Raw genomic sequence first — 18,694 nt, 5'->3', positions numbered from 1 at the left:
GGGTGGGAGCTCAAGCCATTTTCTGTGTTGTACTGTTGAAAAGGAACCCCTAGACATTGAACTCAGCCCAGGCTCCTCCTGGCAGAAGGGTTACAGATAGAATAAGGAATCCCTTCCTTTTCCTACGTGTTCTTCCATGTATAGACTGGAGTGGTCCCTTAGAATATGTGTTAACTACTTGTGCGAAACAATCTGTTCCAGCTGTGTGTGGCTCGAAAGCTTGTCTCTCTGACCAACAGAAGTTGGCCAAATAAAAGAGATCACCTCACTCACCTTGTTGCGCTAATATCCTGGAACCAACATGGCTACAACTGCACTGCCTATTAACCAAACATTGATCCTGCTTAGATAAAGTAGTAATTGTTAACAAATCAAAAGACTTTAAGGACAGAGAGATACTGGGCTGCAGGCATTTGGCTTAGAGGAAGCGTAAATGAGAAGATGGTGCGATTGTGCCTTCAAAAAATATCCTCCCAGTCTCCCATACACACTGTCAGACTAGAGACCTTCAGAGGGGGTGCTCTCTGCCGTCAATACCAGAAAGTCCATGCAGGACACTTTCAAAGAGAGTAGGACTGGTTGAATATTTTTTGACCAAAACTGTTCCTGTTTCTCCCTTGCCGGAAATAATATTCTTGTTTCCTATTTTTTCCTACACATTCTCACTGTCAACTTTTCCCAGTTAGAGACCAATAGTGTGAAGATGGGGCTTCTCGTCACAGTCATCCTTTTTAGCCTTTTCCAGTGGGGTGGGGGAAAAAGAGGGAAAGAAAAAAATGGGAAAGAAAGAGGGGGTTGGGGGGAACCCTGAAAATAGAAAACTATTTTTTTGGTTTTCAAAACGGAAAGAAATCATTTGACGTCAAAACAAAATGAAAATATTTGTTTCATTTGATTTAGAAAAATTTTGGGGGGAAATTTTCCATCTGACAAATTTCAAAGAGGAATTTTTCTCACAAATGTTGCACAGGAAATGGAACCAATTCTATTACTGAGTGATTGGCATGCACAGACCAAGCACTCAGTTTGCTACCAGCCAGTGCTCCTTCCAGAGGGCCTAGTATCCCTGTTTGTATTCAAAGCATCCTCCTAAATGCAAAATCAAGAAATGTTTTAAAAAATTAGCTAAAGGAGGGCAGACATAGGCTGTAGGGAGCAAGAGAAGGGCTAATTTGTGGTGCTGGGGTCCTGGTTGGGCATAGGGGAGCACGTTAACAATGCTAGGGACTCCAGGAGACACAGTCATTGCTCAGCTGAGTGAAACTCAACAGGTAGGAGTTTCCCTAAATTCTCCCAGCTCCAAGGACCTGTTCCCAGCCTTATTAATTCTAGTGGTGTCTTAGGCAAGATGGCTGCCATTGGAAGTGTTGGGTATGGGAAGAGGGGAAGAAAGCCTGAAGGAGCCAGCACTGGATGTAGGGCTGGGTGCAGACTCTGGGGAAGGCACTGGGTGCTGGAGGAGTCTGTGGTGCATGTCAGGAAGGCCAAAGATGAAAACAGGAAAAGGGAAGTTAGGAGGTTTTCTCCAAAAAATAGCAAAGGTGGTTTCCATGGCAGCATTGACTAAATTCCTAAAGACAGCTACTCACTACAATTTATGTCCTTTCCAGATGTTGCCATGAAAACAGAATTTCACAGTGTGCTAGCAAATGCAGATTCATATCAGGGAGGAATGAATCAGAGCAGATTAACCTGAAAGCCCTTCCCAATCTAGTGCTGTTCTGGAAATGACCCCAGAGTGACTGTTTGGAAGGTTCTGAAACGTTCCTTTTTCTCTTCAACATCATATATTTTGCCTATCTCAACATTTGTGGGTGAAGCTGAGTCTGTGCCCTCGAACTGCCATAATCTTGTAAGAGTGCTTGAGGAGACCTCCTCCCCAATCACCCATTCCCGAGTGAGAGACTTGGATAGAAAAGTATTCACCTGATGGTGTAGCTGATACTAATCTCCTCCTCACAATAATATTCAGCTTGCCAGCTACTAGAAGCCAAGCTTCTTGCAGTGTCTTAAACATAAACCTTTGCTTAACAGTTGGAGTGCATTTTCATGAGTCTCTGTTATATTGTCTTCAACCTTAGCAGTCTGTAGGACTAGTGAGCAGGGCCAGTCTGGGGGAGAGGGTAGATAGATGTGTGTAGATGATAGGAAGCATATTTTAACAATCAGCCAGATCCACTGGACAAATACCTGTCAGGGATGTTCTAGATAATACTTAGTCCTGCCTTGAGTGCAGGGGACTGGACTAGATGACCTCTCAAGGTCCCTTCCAGTTCTATGATTCCCCAGTGAGATCAATGGAAATTCTGCTATTGACTTCACTGAACTGCGGATCAGTCTCAGACTCAGGACAAACTGACAGCCTCTGCCAATTAAAATGTCCAAGCTTACTAGGGGGAGTTTCTCCCAACTCATAGAAAAGGCTATAGCTGTCAGAGTGGTGAAGACCAGTCAGGGTCTCAGACCCAACCATAACAATAACAACATGGAAAGGGTCAGAGGTGAGATCTGGGACGGGGAACACCGCTGAGTTGAGCTTAGGGACTCACTTTGGTCGGCTAATTAAATTACATTTATACATTTCAATGAGGAAAAACTGGACATATCTAAATTCTTCAATTTGAGCATTATAGAGATAATTAACAAACCATACTGATCATTGATTTTAACCAATGAGATGATAAATGCTCTTTAAAGGAATACTGACTACGAGAAGAGAAAAATCAATTTTGCGTTTGAGTTGAACTTCTGAATCTCTCATGTTTTTTTGTTTTTTTTCGTGGGGGGGGGTGACTTGAAATTAGGCACAAACCTAGAGATGATACTATGAATATAAATAGGAGAATTCTGAGTATGAGAGAATATAGATCTCACCTGAACAAAAATTCTGTCATGGTCTTACTCTCTTGCAATAGGAAGTGCTTATGCCACACTGTGCAGGAAATGAGAATTTTCATGAGTTAACTATGATGTCATAGATTATATCATAAAGCTGGTTCAGTATTCAGAGTGTGTAATCAGCACAAAAACTGATGGTGCATATGGCAACCATGCACTAATTTATGAAAAGTGCAAACACCAAGAACGGAAAGAAATTTGATAGGGTGTTAAAAGGGCATTTAAGTAGGAATAATGGGATGAACCTGAACAAAAATAAATTGTAAGTTAACTATTATGAAATTCTTCCTAGCAATGTAATCTGAATGAAAGGTGCCACAAGTACTCCTAATCTTTCAATTGGAAATCCATTCTATCCTATCTCATCAATCTACCTATCTCTTAGATAATCAACTCTGACTTCTATGCCTGCTACTTATAATCACTTAAAATCTATCTTTCTGTAGTTAATAAATCTGTTTTATAGCTTACCTAAAACAGTGTTTTTTGGCTGAAGTGCTTGGGAAAACTCAGCTCAGTTTACAAAGCCTACTGTGTGTTCTCTCCACATTCAGGGAGGGGCGGACTGGGTAATGAGCATACACTGGTCAGGCTTCTAACCAGTGTTAGATGATACAGTTCTGGGGTGTAAGGCTGAGGAGCTGTGGGGAATTGGATGGAGCTTCCCTATTGATGGTTCATGAGTGGTTGAAGAATCATTCATGTAACTCAGTTATTCTTCCTGGATTGGGCCCCACAGGCAAAGGAATATTACCTCCCCCCAGGTTGTGAATCATTCTGGAGCATAGACAGCTGGATGCCAGGCATGGGGCTGCAGTGTGCATGCCTAGAGGCAGAACATAGACGCCTTGGGAACTTTTACTGTAAAAATTTAAACTCGCTTGGCACTTAGGCACCTACAGTGTTTGGCAGTAGCTGAGTGGAGGATTGTGAATTCCAGTGGGGTTTGATTGTGGCATTTAGGCACCTAAAGGGCCTGCTCTCAGGCCCCCACCCACCCTGGGCAGGTGGAGGGTTCACGACTCCCCACAGCTGTCCAAGCTCCCAGGCTGGGCTCTACTTCCAGCCTGGCTGGGGGGCAGGGCCTCGGGGGAAAGAGGAGGGGCAGGAGGGCTGAGCCTGTGGTGAAAAGTGGAGGGGCAGGCCCATCCACTTTCAAAAAGTGGGAGGGCCATGGACCCTTGGCCCCCCTTGTTCCGGTGCCCCTGTTTGGGTGGGTATGACAGGGTCTCCAGGGTGCAACCTAAACTGTGGGACCACTGAGCCCTCTATCCCACCAGCCTGGGGTATCCCTCTCACACTCTGATGCTGTTTTGCCACAAACCTCTGGCAGGTACTGCACTTACACAGACATCACAAGAAGCTTGGCCTCTAGCAGCTGGATATTATTTTGAGGAGGACATTAGTATCAGCTACACCAGAGGGTGAGTACTAATGACTGGAAAATGTAAGCAGTTTTGTTCCTACCTGCTAGGGCTATCCTACCCCTATTAATTAATGTACAAAACATTTAAATATTACAAATACCAGCTACAGTACTCTCTTTATGGAATTGGTAGTTTAATTCTGACCACAATGACAATACTGAGGGATGGTCACTGAATTAATCCCATCTCTGGAGTGTATGCAAGTGCTTTGTATTCAATTCATAAGTCACAATGAGCTCGATTCACAAAAGGACTTAAGTGCCTAACTGCCACAATCAAACCCCACTGGAATTCACAATCCTCCACTCAACATGTGTTAGCAGAGGCCACAAAAAGGTGTCTGGGATAGCACAGTTTCCCCCTTATATTTAGGAAATTACTGCAATAGCTGAGGTAACCCTGAGTGAGAACTATTAACTTTCTTTTTATGAACAATTTTATTGAAAAAGTGCATGGAGACTATAAACTTAGAACATTTCTCAGCTTTTAATATGGCATTTAAAATAGTATTTTGTTAAACCAGTTCTAATGAATGTAAACCCTAATTCCTCAAGTTTACTGAGACAAGGACAAAAAACCTTATCATTCACGGAAGTGACACTTGTTCCAAAGACTGTATATATATACACACCCGCTGATGTGTTTCTATAACTGCAACTGCTTCTTTACATATTTAAAAATAATTGTTTAAAGTGGAAAATACTTTAAAAATACCTTGGGACTGATTCTGATCTCACTTGTAGCAGTTTTGCACCATTTTAACTGCACTGATTTCAATCCTATTGTATTAGGATAAACCAGGAATAAATGAAAGTAGAATGAGGCCACCTAGAAACAAACCAAATTTTTTAAACATATTATTTTCACAAGCAATGTTGATATCAAAGTCTTATGTTTTTTGTTAAAATTATTTCAGACATTATTATCAACGGTGGTCTATTACTTAACAGCTACAGTAAAAGCTCTTTTATGCAGCACTTCACCAACTGGCAAGTTCTATAAAATGGCATTTCTGATCTGCACTGAAAGTCCGGTTTATAGTGCGGTTGGTGCGGGGCTGGCAGGGGGCTGCGGGTTGTGCTCTGGGAGGGGGCTTGAGGAAGGGGGTTGGGGCACAGGCGCTCACCTCTGGAGGCTTCCCGCAAGCAGTTCCCTGTCCCTGCTGTTGCTGGCAGAGGCACGGCCAGGCAGCTCTGCAGGCACGCTGCCCCCTTCCCCCCTCCCCAAGTGCTCCCCTTGGGAGCTGCAGGGGGCGGTGCCTGCAGATGGAGGCAGCGTGCCTGCTTGCAAAGCCACCTGGCTGCGCCTCGGCCAGGAGCAGCAGGGACAGGGAGCTGCTAGCGGGGAGCTGCCGGAGGTGAGCGCTGCCCCCCATCCGGCACCCCGAGCCCCTTCTGGACTCAAAATTCCCTCCCAGAGCCCGTCCCCCACAGCCCCTCCCACAGCCCAGCCCTGCACCCCTACCCCGCACTTCAAACCTCTCCCTCTCAGTTAACCAGCATTTTTAATTTACCGGCACCCCCTGTTCCCCCGACATGCCGGTTAAAAAAGCTTTTTCTGTATTATCAATTAAAACAAGAAGAGGTCATCATTACAACAAAACAAATATTTGAGACTTAAAATATCTGCTGGGGAATTGTGATGTGTCATTCCATACTCTTTATGAAAATATGCTTACTATACGAATGACATAACTGAGATATACTTTATGCAAGATGGTTTATGTGATATATCATTGGAAAAGATATGATTTACTTAACGTGATTATCCAATTTGTATGCCTGTATCGTTTCTGTATCCAAAGTTAGGAATATTGACTATGTATCTGTATTTCAACTATGCTACTTTGGGTGACACCCACTGCTAACACTTCAGGTACAAAAATGGAAAAGCCAGACAGGGCGGATGGCCCATCAGCAATGACAATGAACTGTGAAAAGCTTGGCCTTCCTGCGGACTCTCCATACTGCCACTGACTCATGGACTCTGTGATCCTACAGTCAGGTGGTCTTGTCACCTGATACTAAAACATTACCTGGAACTTCTTGTAACTTTCCAAGAAAAGGGGCGGGGGGGAGGGTCAAGTTTGGGAGACAAAGGATTCCCACCTTATGTAAACCCTATTTAAGGGGGGTGGGGAAGAAGACAAACAGGACTCCTCCTCTCCATGGCCTGTCTGCCCGAGAGACTGCAAAAAGGAAGGCAAGGGGGGAGTCCAGACTGAGACAGGGGTCCAGTCTGAAAAGGAATATAACTGGAATTCTAACCCACTGAAACGTTGCAAATTGCCTGCAACAATATCTAGGGTGAGAAATGCTATTTGTAACCAATTTCTTTAGTGAAACTAGCTTAGTGTGTGTGTGTGTTTGATTTTATTTGCTTCGTAATCTGCTTTGTTCTGTTTGTTACCCCTTTTACCACTCAAAATCCGCATTTTATAGTTAGTAAAATTTGTTTTATTATTGAACCCAGTTTCTGTAATTTCTAACTGGGCAGAGGGGGCGAGGGGGAAAATAAGAAGTGTATACACCTCTCTCCACCTTGAGGGAGGGGGCGAATTTCATAATCTATCTTTGGATCTGCACTCCCAGGGAGGTGGACATCTGAGTGCTGGAGCAAGTCAGGAACCTTCACTAATAGACTGTATTTCTTTGAGGACCTGATCCTTTGCTCATTGAGGTCAAGGACAAAGCTACCACTGACTTTAGCAGTGCAAGGCCTAAATCAAGGCCTAAATCCTCTTCCAATGTGTGTTCATCTTCTAGATGGTACTGAGTAGGGAACTCATCATACGTGAAAAAATCCAAATCCACTGCTTTCCATATTATTTTACTTGTGATACAAAAGTCAAACTTCCACAAATAGTTCTTTAGAACATAAAACTAAATGATTTTGTACATAAACAATTACATACAGCATTTATAATGTGCAGTACAAAATGTGTGCTGCTTGGATGTGATAGAAATTGCATATGATATCATGATTTAAACAAGATTAGTTACATGGACTAGTGCTGACAGTTACATTTTATTCAGACCTTTGTGGTTATTCCCCTAGACACAGAAAACACATAGCTCTGAAGTGCTATTTTTTTCCTTCCTCTGCCCTCTCCAAGTTCACTTGTTTTGTAATTGCAAGAAGGCTCATTCTTATTTCTGCATTTACAGAACTGTTCTGAATTCATCAAAAATGAAATTAGGCACATGTGCTTCAACAACCTAAAGAAACAGAGAACAGTAACTCTTTAAGTATTCCATAGCAACATCCAGCCATGAACACAGCAAACAACACTGCCCATGGATATTACATGTAGGTCCCCCACTAAGTAAATGCTCAATGTTATCAGTGTGGACTAGCTGGGTTTCTACTATATATACACACACTCGGAGACCCAGATTCTTTCCTACAGACATCTGCTTGGCACAGGAGTTTGGGTACAGTTTCAGGGAGCTGTAAGTAGCTCCAGCTTAAGTTAGAACATCCCCTGAGATGCTCTAACTTATACCAATTGTCTGTTGTCCCTATGGGACATATACAGTAGTTGAGAATTGGCAGAGCACTGGCGCACTCTGCTCTGCAACCTCATGCCCCAACATCAGGGAGATCTAGGTCAGGCTATGCCAGCCAGGCAGTGCAAAGTGGCTGGAACAACAGGAGATAATCTGGAGAGGAATATTCTATATCTTTGACTCAGGAGCACTGCTTAGCAATGCCCTTTCCCAGAAACAGCAACTTCCCCGCACTTTTCAACTTGTTACTTGTGTTACAGTTTATAGCAAATGGTATTAAACACAACTTGTAGTGAGATGCAGAACTGCATCATGCGATGAATAAATTATTGGAGTCATAGTAAACTGCAAAGTTAACTTTATAAATCCAAATTGTCATGGCTGCCTTTCATGTGAAACTTTAGTTTATTGGTATCAAGAGGCTGAGGAGGAGGCTTCATTGCCTTAGGTAAAATTTGTTATTGAAGAATTTGTTTTGCCAAATTTAGAAACCACCCAAACCCATGGCTCTCGATTTAGAACCCAAACATCACCCAATTTATCTTATAATCCTCATTTCAGAGTGCAAAATATCCCATAACCACCACTGTCTTTTTTTTTTAATGTAACATGTCCCTCACAAACGCAATCACTAGAAGATGGGATGAGCAGAAAGCGAATTCTTGTCCTGAAGTTCACAGAAAGTTGAAATAGTAGCTAAATGACCCTTCAAAGTGGGGATGATGTGACAGAGATGGGAGCAATGGTATAAAGCAATCGGACTGACACACAGAGTTGCTAATCAAGCAATTTCTGGATGGTATGGACAAAGGCTTCACAGTGACCTATTCGCAGACAGAAGATTTTTTTCACTTTTATATGTCCTTTAAGGTTCCTTATGTTGAGCACTGATGAGGACTTGATACACTTGTTTGACATGCCTAACTGGTCAGTCTTGACAAAGAGATACCCTGATCCTGGGTTAAACTGCTAGGCATGACCACCACTATTCATAACATCAGCATAAACCAAAATTAGCTCTTTTAATAAAGGACTCTGAGGATTAAGGAACCTTTTAAAAAGGACAGATGAAAACGCACGTGAAGGCTAGTCCCCAATAACAGGAAAAGCATTTATTGTATTGATCACCCAATTCCAGGCTCCCATTACAACTAATGATTGGAAAATGTAAGCAGTAAAAATCTACAGCCAGGGCTTTTGATTAACAGGAGAATACTTTGGAGATAATAGGCCAGATCCCCAGCTGGTGTAAACCAATGTACTTCCTTCGGTTTTGATGCCAGTTTACACTAGTTGAGGATACAGTGTATTTTAATACTCTCCCAACACCATACTGAATCCAAGTTTTCTTACTTACCCTTCTTGGTAACTTTGTATAACGAACATAATCTTCTAGGAACATAAGGGCACCCACTACATCAGCAGGCATTTCTGGTATCTTCTGGCTATAATACACAAATGCGCACACACACACACACAAATGAAACTCATGCAGCTGGACATTGTCTTTTTGACTAGCTAAGATAAGTTTTGTTAAAAAAATACCAACCTCCCACATAATATTTATTCATGTAGGTCAGTGTGCTGTGGGATATCACCACACACACAAAAAAGAGACTAGGACATGACACCTAAATATATGATTAAACATATTCTAATCAAATTACAGACTTAAAAAAAAAAAAGAATGTTCAAATAAACTGAAAGTCCTACACAAAAGGGGACATTAAAATAAATGTGAAAAGAGATACCTTGTGCACTGCTCCATAGTTGAGCGAATAAACTGACCGATCAGAGCCAGAAATTGTTCAGTGTATCGTGAATGAAACTGCTTCAACAGAGTGAGGAGCCCAAGCACTAAAGGGGGCCAGTCAATTGGATCTGCTGGCTTTTTGCACACCATTCCTGAAAGGAAACCACCACATTTTCCCTTCTATTTTCACAAAAACATCCTTTATATCACAGCCAAACAAGAGTTATTCTCAAGAGGCTTCCTGCTATTCCTGTTTTTACTTTTCATATGTTGGTCCCTGGGTTTGGGGGCATCAGATCAACCTTGTCAAATCCAACCCCAGCCACTCCAAATCCTGAAGGGCCCTCTCCACCTTGTAATTCATACGGGGCTGAAGACATGGCTTTTCACTCTAGTTAACAGTCATACAACTCCAAGGAACTAGATCCCAAGTTAGGTAGTTTTAAACTAACCAATAGGAAGAGCCTGAAAGAGGTAAGTTTCTAACTGGGGTGTAGCTTTTTAGAGAAAAGGGGTTAGGGGGAGGGGAGATACAGGGCTTACAGCCACCTAAATCTAAAGAATGAGGAGCCATATTCTTATTTTCTCCTGCACTCTTCCCCTCATCCTGTAGGGCCCAATCCAAAACCCAATTAAGTCAACTGAAGCCTTTCCATTGACTAAAATGGGGTTTGGATCAGGCTCACAGTTCCAAAGGTCAAGATGAAATCTCAAAACTTACCTCCCCATCTATTTAAGATGTACTTCTAGTATCTAAGTTCTCTGCCACATTAGCAGAACCCCATAGCTAATGGATAGTAATACATTTTCTGCATTACTTTACTCATGTTAGGTGAAGCAGATGGTTGCGCATATTACCTATATTGCATTTAGCCTTGTACATTCAATTATCACTGTTAAATATTTACAAAGAGGTCCTCTGTCACATCACAACTTACATATTGCAGTTAAACAGTAAAGTTATAAATGGAGTTGTACATTGAGAGGCCAGAGAGGGTCTGGTTTGTGCTATATATAAAAACAAAAAATCTAGCCCATACATTTTAAGTCAAGAGCCGAATATCTTAAATACATCTACATTTACATAGAGTCCACCGGTATTTATGTAATAACAATTTATACAATACCTAGATTTTTGTTGTACTGAAGTTTTGGCAGCTGGGCAATCAGAAATAGGAAGTTGACTGTGGGGAAATATGGGAGTCGTTTCGTAGTTATATATATCTGGGAAGAAAAAGGAACACACACAGTGTTTACATGCTTATCAACAGAAGCTACACGAGGAAACCAAAATAACATAGACCTTATTTGTATCAGAACTTAATGTCTGTATTGGCTCATATCACACAATAGCATGTATCAGACCTTATTCAATGGATTATGAATGCCAGCTGCTTCCAGATAGGCTGTGATTTCATACAAAAGTGTGTTGTCTTCTTTAGGGTAAGGCAATGACGGATTCTGATAATGGGCTTCAATGTCAGCCAAGATTGCTCTAAAATGGCAAAAAGATAGAGATCAACTTTATCTATTTCATTATAAATGGACAGTTCAGTTAAAGTAAATAAATAAATAAATAAATAAATAAATAATAGGCAAGCCTGAAGTCATACTGCAATTGAGAAACAGGTCATATTAACAAAGTAAAAAGTTGCAGATATAGACTCTTTGGAAATTGTTACAAGCAATAATCAAAGAAAAATAAACTGCTCTCAGTTTTTCAGATGCTCCTTTTACTAAGGGCATGTATTTCAGTGTTAGCACCAACCAGGATCTGCACAATTAGAAGAAGTGAGAAAGCACAGAATATGGTGACATTTTTACATCACTGTTTTTATCTCTTATCTAAGTTTGACTTGCATTTCAGATATATCCAAATATTGAATATATTCAAAAACTGTATCTTTTTATTGGCATTTAAATTAACAGCTAGTCGTGGCAACTATTGTTTCTGACTTTGCCAGTGGTTATCTGAATCCGAAACTGCCAAAACTTTGCCCCCCCCTTTTTTTTTTTTTTTTTTCCAAATTTGGCTCAATTCACAACAGCGATCACCACCACCTATAATGCTATCAAAGCATGCTGCTTCTTACTTATTGAGATTTTCCAGGGCGGCTGCCAAATGCTTGGAGTCGAACCTGCAGGAGTAATTTAATTCATTGGTAATTTGCCGTCTTAAAATTTGCATCTGACCAACCTGTAAAGGGAAAATAAATAAATAAATAAATAAGGAAGCAGTGAAAACAATGTTTAATTTTTCAAAAAACAGAGAGAAAACACGTTTAACAGTAACCACTTACATTTATACAAAGCCTTATATCCAGAGAGACTTAATCCTTTACAAACTGATAAACTATTTTATATATCAAGCATCTGCCCACTAAGGAAGTTGCACCCTGCATCTAGGTGAAATATAGCAGCCTTTCTATAGACCAGAGCAGCTGCATTAGAGAGTAGTTTAAGACAGAAATTTGAACTAGTGATTCTCAAGTGTTTTCATACTAGGGGCCATTTCTCAATATAGCAAGAGTTTCAAAGCACATCTCCCCTCCTGTACTCTTCATCCTGATCCCTCCTTGACCTGTGCCACATATACTGCTTGGATATATGACAAAAGAAAGTATTAAGGGGACAAGGTGAAAAGACCCGTGACGTGAGGGATGTAACTAGTTGCTTATGTCATCTGATTTTGTATCTGTGCTGTTTATTCCCTCGCCCAAATACTTAATCTCCTCTAGTTTCCTGTAGTCTTCATTGATCTTTAAGTCACTTTGCAGTTTGAGTCTCATATGTGTTTAATAATAGAGTCACGGGGTCATTGATTATGGTAAAATGTACATTAGCAAAACACCCACCAGACATATAGAAGTCAGCAAGACAGGGAAAAGAGGTGTTTGTTAGAGTTTAGCGGGTCAAACATAAAAGCTTTTGGATACCATCAAGAGATCCCTGGACAGAGCTACAACAAACCGCAAGTATAAGCACTTGAAAACTGTCAAGTGCGTCACCATTGTGATGAAAGCAGCTCTGAGAGATCCTGCTTTATGCCTGAAGCTGAGGAAGTTATTTTAAGCCAGAAAGTGTTATTGCTCAAGTTGGTATTTGGCCCAGACACCAGGGCTGAGTACCCCTCCCCTTGCAGAAAATGCCATGGGATCACTAATGACCACAAGCGGCCAAGGTATAGATTTTGCCTTTCAGAAACACAGCACCTCTAGCAATGCAGCTATGTGATTTGGAAATACTAAAAAAGAAAAGATTCACCAGCACCACTTTAGGCAGCACCTTGGGATTTCCTTAGAGAACTCCCATCCCATTACTGACTTGGCTCAGTCCTGCTTAATGTGTAATATACTACAAGATCACTGGAAGAGGCAGAACAATCACCGATTCTACTTTTCTAAAATAATTACATTAAAATATGTAACTGTGACAGTCTGTACCCCTATGTTCACCCCTTTTACAAGACTATGATAAATATTGCACAAAGTATGTCTTATTTGAAAACTCATAATTTGCTGATCATTATTGTCCTGGTATAATATGTGTGGCAACACCGCATGTAAAGTTATAAGATACCTCTGTATGGTATTACCAAGATTTGTTCCAAGTCTGGAGGGAGCAGCCACAAACCAGTTCCCCAAAGACAAAGGTTAGACAATGCATCAGCCAAGTGTCAACAAAATCAAATTGACCATTGCCTGGTTAAGTGGCCATTTTTTGGCAGGAAAGAGGATGTGGGTGAAAATCTACATCTTGACAAAAAGTCAGCTGAGGGTTCCCGTCCACACAGACTTTCTGTCTCCTGAATCTCAGCTGGAGATGATTCTCAAAGAAGAGAGAAAGCTGTAAGAAAGAGGAGCAGATGCCCCAAATGATTCCTCCCTTTCTCTCTACTCATGGCATCAACAACACTTGAAGAACAAAGGAAGCAGCACTGGACTGGGGGAGGGATCCTGACTGAAAGGAATTCAGCCAGTAAGAATACTGAAATGTGGTGAATTTTGCTTTGAATTCACTTACCTTACAGAATTATGGGGAACGTCTGGGACTGGGAATTTGCTGGTGTTGCTCTGCTATGTAATGCATGAGTGGCTTGGTTATAGCACTCATAAAGTATAAACTGGGAGTAACTTACATACCGGAGGCTGTGTGTGAGTAGACCAGGAGTAGTAGCTCTCACAGTGAAACAGTGTAAAAGGCACCCCCGGTTGGAGAACTGAGGGGGGACAGCTGTTCATCAGTCCAGATTGTACCCTGGGTAATGTCCCAATAACAAATACCACAGTTCCTGAAGTGCATTGTGCTCAGCAGTGGGAAAAAAAAGTTATAACAAATGTACCTTCATTATGGCATCAAGATATACAGCCCAGATCTTCTGAGTTTTGGCAACGGCTGCAGAATAAATTTTGCTAGAATTTGCTGCAACAAAGAAATGTCGAGTAAGTACATTCAGAAATCCTATAACAACTAGCTTTCCAGAAGCCTGCAACTGAGGCACTTACCTACAATTCCTTTGAGAGGGCTGACTACATTCATAAGAGATCTTAATGCTTCCTGTACAGTTCTGTCTCTTTGTATATTTTTCTGAAACATACTGAGGAAATTCTAAAAACAAATGAGCAGATATTACATACACACAAAATATGCTTTATCTTAGTAGCACAACATAGGGATTATAGCAATGAGATCAACGTTTTTTTAACAGCAATTGTGTTGTTATAGGGAGAGTAGGGTAGGAAAATTCTCCTGGACACAAGGCTAAAGAATATCATGGTTAATCTTTCTACTTCACTGGTATTAGGACACCAACTTGCTGCTCCCATTAGTGAATAATTCTTGAGGAACCAACCTTTTGCTTACCTTATTTAGCTTTTAAAGAAGTTCCCATTTCACTTATGCATTAAAATGTTTCATTCATTTTTTGCCAGACCATAGTATTAATTTAAGCTGCTCTGGAGTTATTTGAATAAAGGACTTGATTTCAAGTATGGATGTCGTCAGAAAAAGATTATGTAGATTACTTATTTAGTAAAAACAATATACCATTCAGCTAAGCACAAAGAATCCAATTTTTTGAAGAAAAAAAAAAAAGAAAAAGAAAAACAGAGGCTGAGCCAAGGTCAACATTAAATTATACCAGGACACGAAAACGATACCCCTCTAGTACTTACTTCCCACACGTCACTCATTTAACCTGTAAACTACTGTAACAGCACTTAAACCAAAGCAACAGCTCTGACATTTCGTCCATCTGATATCTAGGATTTTATCTTTGTGAAGAATACCTGTTTGGATTCAAATGTGTGACACAAAAACTCTTCTTATAAAAGGCTGGCAAGAGTGATCAAACATTACAGTATTGGTTTTTAAGTAGCAAATGGCCACTAAAACAAATTCCTGAGCACTAAGACAGAATGTTCCTTAAAAATGGAAGCTCAAACATTACCTGCAGCTCCTTCACAATCATGAAACAGAGCAGTCTGTCTAGACCATTCAGACCAAAAGTGCCCAAAGTGTCTTGAATCTCTGAGAAGAGGCGACTGTTAGTTACTTCCTGATGAGTTTTCATATCATACCATGTGTTCATTTGGTCAATGTAACAGGTGACTCTAAAGGAAAATTCAGAAACAAAACAACTTTTTTAGAAGTGCTAGGTGCAGTTCCTAAGAGGCCCTTGTGCCCCAGAATCTCTTGGTGCCAATTAGCAGAGGGCACAGAAGTGCATAAGGGTTGCATGGATCCCCCGGGTCTGGTATCTATATACTAGTTCACTAAACTATGTCATGTAAGGTTTCTAATGAAAGCCTGCATCACACTGATCCTCAATTGTTGTGAAATGTATGTATGGATGATAGATAAGGAGTTGTGTGTGTACACACACACACACAGAAAATTATGTTCTTAACGTCTGTGGCTTGGGGCTAATCACCAAAAGGTGAGAAACAGGTTTCTTTCATGTAGACGATGTTTCTCCATTGTCTGTCTACATGTAATTGAGTATCATATACTTTACAATGAATTCCTATTTACAGTCTGAGCAAAATGCTAAGCACATGATTGCAGAATTTCCAGGGGAGATCCTAAAGAGGAAAACAGAAGAAGCTGGGGTTATCCGTTTGTAAGTGCCGACACTGGATTTTTCAACTATAACTGCAGAGACAGAGATAAACTCTGCAGCTTTGCACTGAGGAGGTAAGAGGACAGAGTGCTTGTCTCATGAATGGAAGATCACAGCGAAGTCTGACTGTCAATATGCTGGAAGGATTTAGGGTGAGCTTTTGCTCTATATGACATGACAGTGTCTTGTTAGTTAAGTTTAGTCTCTAGTATGCGTGTTATGATTTTATTTTACATGTAATCCTTTGTTTCCAATATTTCTGCTCACTAACATTTGAATCTCTGTTCTTGGTTAAATAAATATACACTTAATTTCTCTACAAACAAATCGAAGGGCTGTGTGTCAAACAGAGCTGTGTTCTACAGTGGAACTGGTAAACTATGCTGTACTCTTCCTTTGGAAACAGGATCTGGTAATTCTGTGAGTGTCCAGTGGAACAGTGGCTGGGCATTCCAGGGAGATGCTCAGAAGAATCAGGGGTTGGAGTGTGCCTACCGTTAACCTGTACAGAGAGAGCAGGGCCTGCGGAGGCCTGGGAGGCAGTGCTCGTGTTGCCAGAGGCTGATGGAGCTGGGGAACTGACCCAAAGCAGGCATAAACAAGGCTTCCTCATGCTAAGAGCAGGTGGTAATGAGGTGACTCACAACCCTGGGTACCCCCAGAAAGTGCTACAGACCTAAGTAACAAGTTAAGTTACCTCAGACAGACATTAGACATGAACTGGCCATAGGTACCGGACGATCTCTGGGCACTCTCTCCGATGCCAAATCCTGCCACCTTTACTGGGTCCGTGTCATCTGTTTTTTTTTTTTTTTGGTAACACTTTAAAGCATTGTTCCTGGGCTAATCTTAAAAGTACAGGATAGATTTGGGAAAGTTCTTTCTTCTGAATATTTAAACAGCAGAGACCACCACCAAGGAAAATGTATACTGATTACAAGGGAGCAAATACGTCAGCATTACAAAAAGGGGATTCAAATAATGCAGTGCATGAACTATAATGCAATTTGAGACATATGGTACTCACTTCGGGTCTGTGATCCTCAGTATTTCTCTGCAAAGCCGACCAATAAATGTTATAGATTCATCCACAGGTGTGAATTTGGGTATTGGAATATGGGTGGACTGGTATATACTTTGCCAGTCTTGAATCTGAAAAACACATTTTAGAATAATTTTTCAACTCTATCCTTGGTCCCTTTCAATTTGGCTTCAGAGAATTATTTTGCTTTTCTTGAAAAACAACAGTGAACAGGAATCTGTACAAGAGAGATAGAAGAGAAGTGGTAAGGAAGAATGGGGCTAACATGAATAAGGACAAGTAACACTAGAAGATTATATCTTCTGCTTTTATACAGAGTATGCATTTGCCCTCTTGCTAGCTATGTTCACAACTGGGGGTCTCGGCAGCTGTCCAGATTTTGTCATGATGATCAGGTAGCAGCCGTATCCAGTGCAGCCTAACTATTCTTCTAGGATATGGGGGTTAAATAAGGGTTAGGCTTGTTTGGTTTATTTTCTGTTACATTTCAATTAGTATTTCTTGTTTTTTCGGGCAGGGTGTAGGGAGGAGAGGAAGGGTTATTCTTGATTTTATTGTTTTATGACTGTATTTTAAAATCGTCTCAAACTATAAGATCTTTGGGGAAGTGACCATTATTTTGCTTCGTGTGTGTACAGTGCTTTGCATAGTGGTGTCCGGATCTCTGAACAAGCCAAAAAAAGCACCAATTTTTCCTTCTATGTGTCCAGCATATGAAGTTGATAATCAATCTCAATTTTGTCTGGATGGAGCGTGCATAATTAATTACACATTCACTCATGTGGCATGAACGTCCACATTTAAAGACATTTATGAACTGTAACAATCTTGATCAACCAGCATCACTGTACCTTTGTTCTTAGGAAGTTATTGCACTCCTGTTCCACGTTATAGTTGATAATGCGGGACACTTCTTCTTGCCAAATCTTTAAACCATAAATGTTGACATAATCCTGGATGTACTCAAAAGATCGATGGAATCCGTCCATGGTAGCTGCCATGTCTTTCAGTTTTGGCATCAGTTCACTTGGCTGTAGAAAAGGAGATCAATTAAAGAATCCTGAAGATGCAGTATACAAAAGGAATGGATAATGACTTGTTTTTAAGTGTTACAGTGGAAAACAACCTAACAAAAGTTCAAAATGTGGTCTATTTAGGCTTTCATACCGTGCCAATCTAAAGGGCATATGGGCACCAGAATTGAACTGTTTTAAGAAACTTATCAAAGGTTAGTTGAAAATTCAATTTATTAACACAATCATAATATGAACTGAAATGTTCACAACTTCCAAGAGTCATGTCCAGATTACTAAATCTCCCTTTCCAGGAACAACTGAGTGCTTCACCACCACCTAAAGCAGCGCAGGGAACTGTTTTTCTTAGATAGACCCTTTATGTGGGCTGAGTTATATTATCAGCTGTTGCAGGAAAACAAAGAATTCTGAACTCTGGGTTGGTAGGTAAGTGAAGAAAGGATTTTAAAACAAATTTGTTGCACAAGTTATATCTACTCTTACAGATTCCCTTAATGATGTGTGATTTCAGTTAACTGTATTTCAATTTCACATTAAACTTCTTAAAGATAATATGAAATGCTTTAAGATGTTCATTACCTACAATACACAAACCTATGTGTACAAAGCTAGAAGCTATTTGAAAAGGTCCAGTACAGCAAGTTCCACTCAAGTTCACATACAGAAAGAAAGTAACAAAACCAACTCTACTTGTACAGCACCTTGGCTCTAGGGTTAAAGGTGAGTCCCCTGTGAAGAGCCAGAGCTACTCGTTTGACTAGCTCCTTCCTTATTCCATCCTCTAACAACTGCTTTGGATCCACCTGGGTAAAAAGAAACACAAGATTCCTCAGAAAGTCAGAAAAAAGGATTTACTAAACATACAAGTATTTAATCTAAGAAACAAATTACTTTTAAATGATCATGGCGT

At 40.7% G+C, this 18,694-nt stretch overlaps 1 protein-coding gene across 2 annotated transcripts in view; it reads right to left on the bottom strand.

The window, feature by feature from the left end:
* Nucleotides 1–7,138: 7,138 nt before the first annotated feature.
* Nucleotides 7,139–18,694, bottom strand: part of WASHC5 (WASH complex subunit 5) — a 39,234-nt gene continuing 27,678 nt past the window's right edge. For both annotated transcript variants that reach the window (XM_007055899.3, XM_043539104.1), the window contains exons 18-29: nt 18,486–18,587; nt 17,602–17,781; nt 16,736–16,860; nt 15,037–15,199; nt 14,093–14,195; nt 13,930–14,009; nt 11,681–11,784; nt 10,953–11,082; nt 10,715–10,811; nt 9,586–9,739; nt 9,192–9,279; nt 7,139–7,543 (exon numbers count right to left, since the gene is read on the bottom strand). In XM_007055899.3, the coding sequence (XP_007055961.2) occupies nt 7,487–7,543; nt 9,192–9,279; nt 9,586–9,739; nt 10,715–10,811; nt 10,953–11,082; nt 11,681–11,784; nt 13,930–14,009; nt 14,093–14,195; nt 15,037–15,199; nt 16,736–16,860; nt 17,602–17,781; nt 18,486–18,587 (1,383 nt within the window). In that variant the 3' untranslated portion in view covers nt 7,139–7,486. The remainder of the gene's footprint in view (nt 7,544–9,191; nt 9,280–9,585; nt 9,740–10,714; nt 10,812–10,952; nt 11,083–11,680; nt 11,785–13,929; nt 14,010–14,092; nt 14,196–15,036; nt 15,200–16,735; nt 16,861–17,601; nt 17,782–18,485; nt 18,588–18,694) is intronic.

Source organism: Chelonia mydas, chromosome 2, assembly GCF_015237465.2.
Source record: "Chelonia mydas isolate rCheMyd1 chromosome 2, rCheMyd1.pri.v2, whole genome shotgun sequence".
Classification (NCBI taxonomy): Eukaryota; Metazoa; Chordata; order Testudines; family Cheloniidae; genus Chelonia; species Chelonia mydas.
Note: the sequence above shows the minus strand (reverse complement) of the source record. Positions and strands in the feature narration are given on the sequence as shown.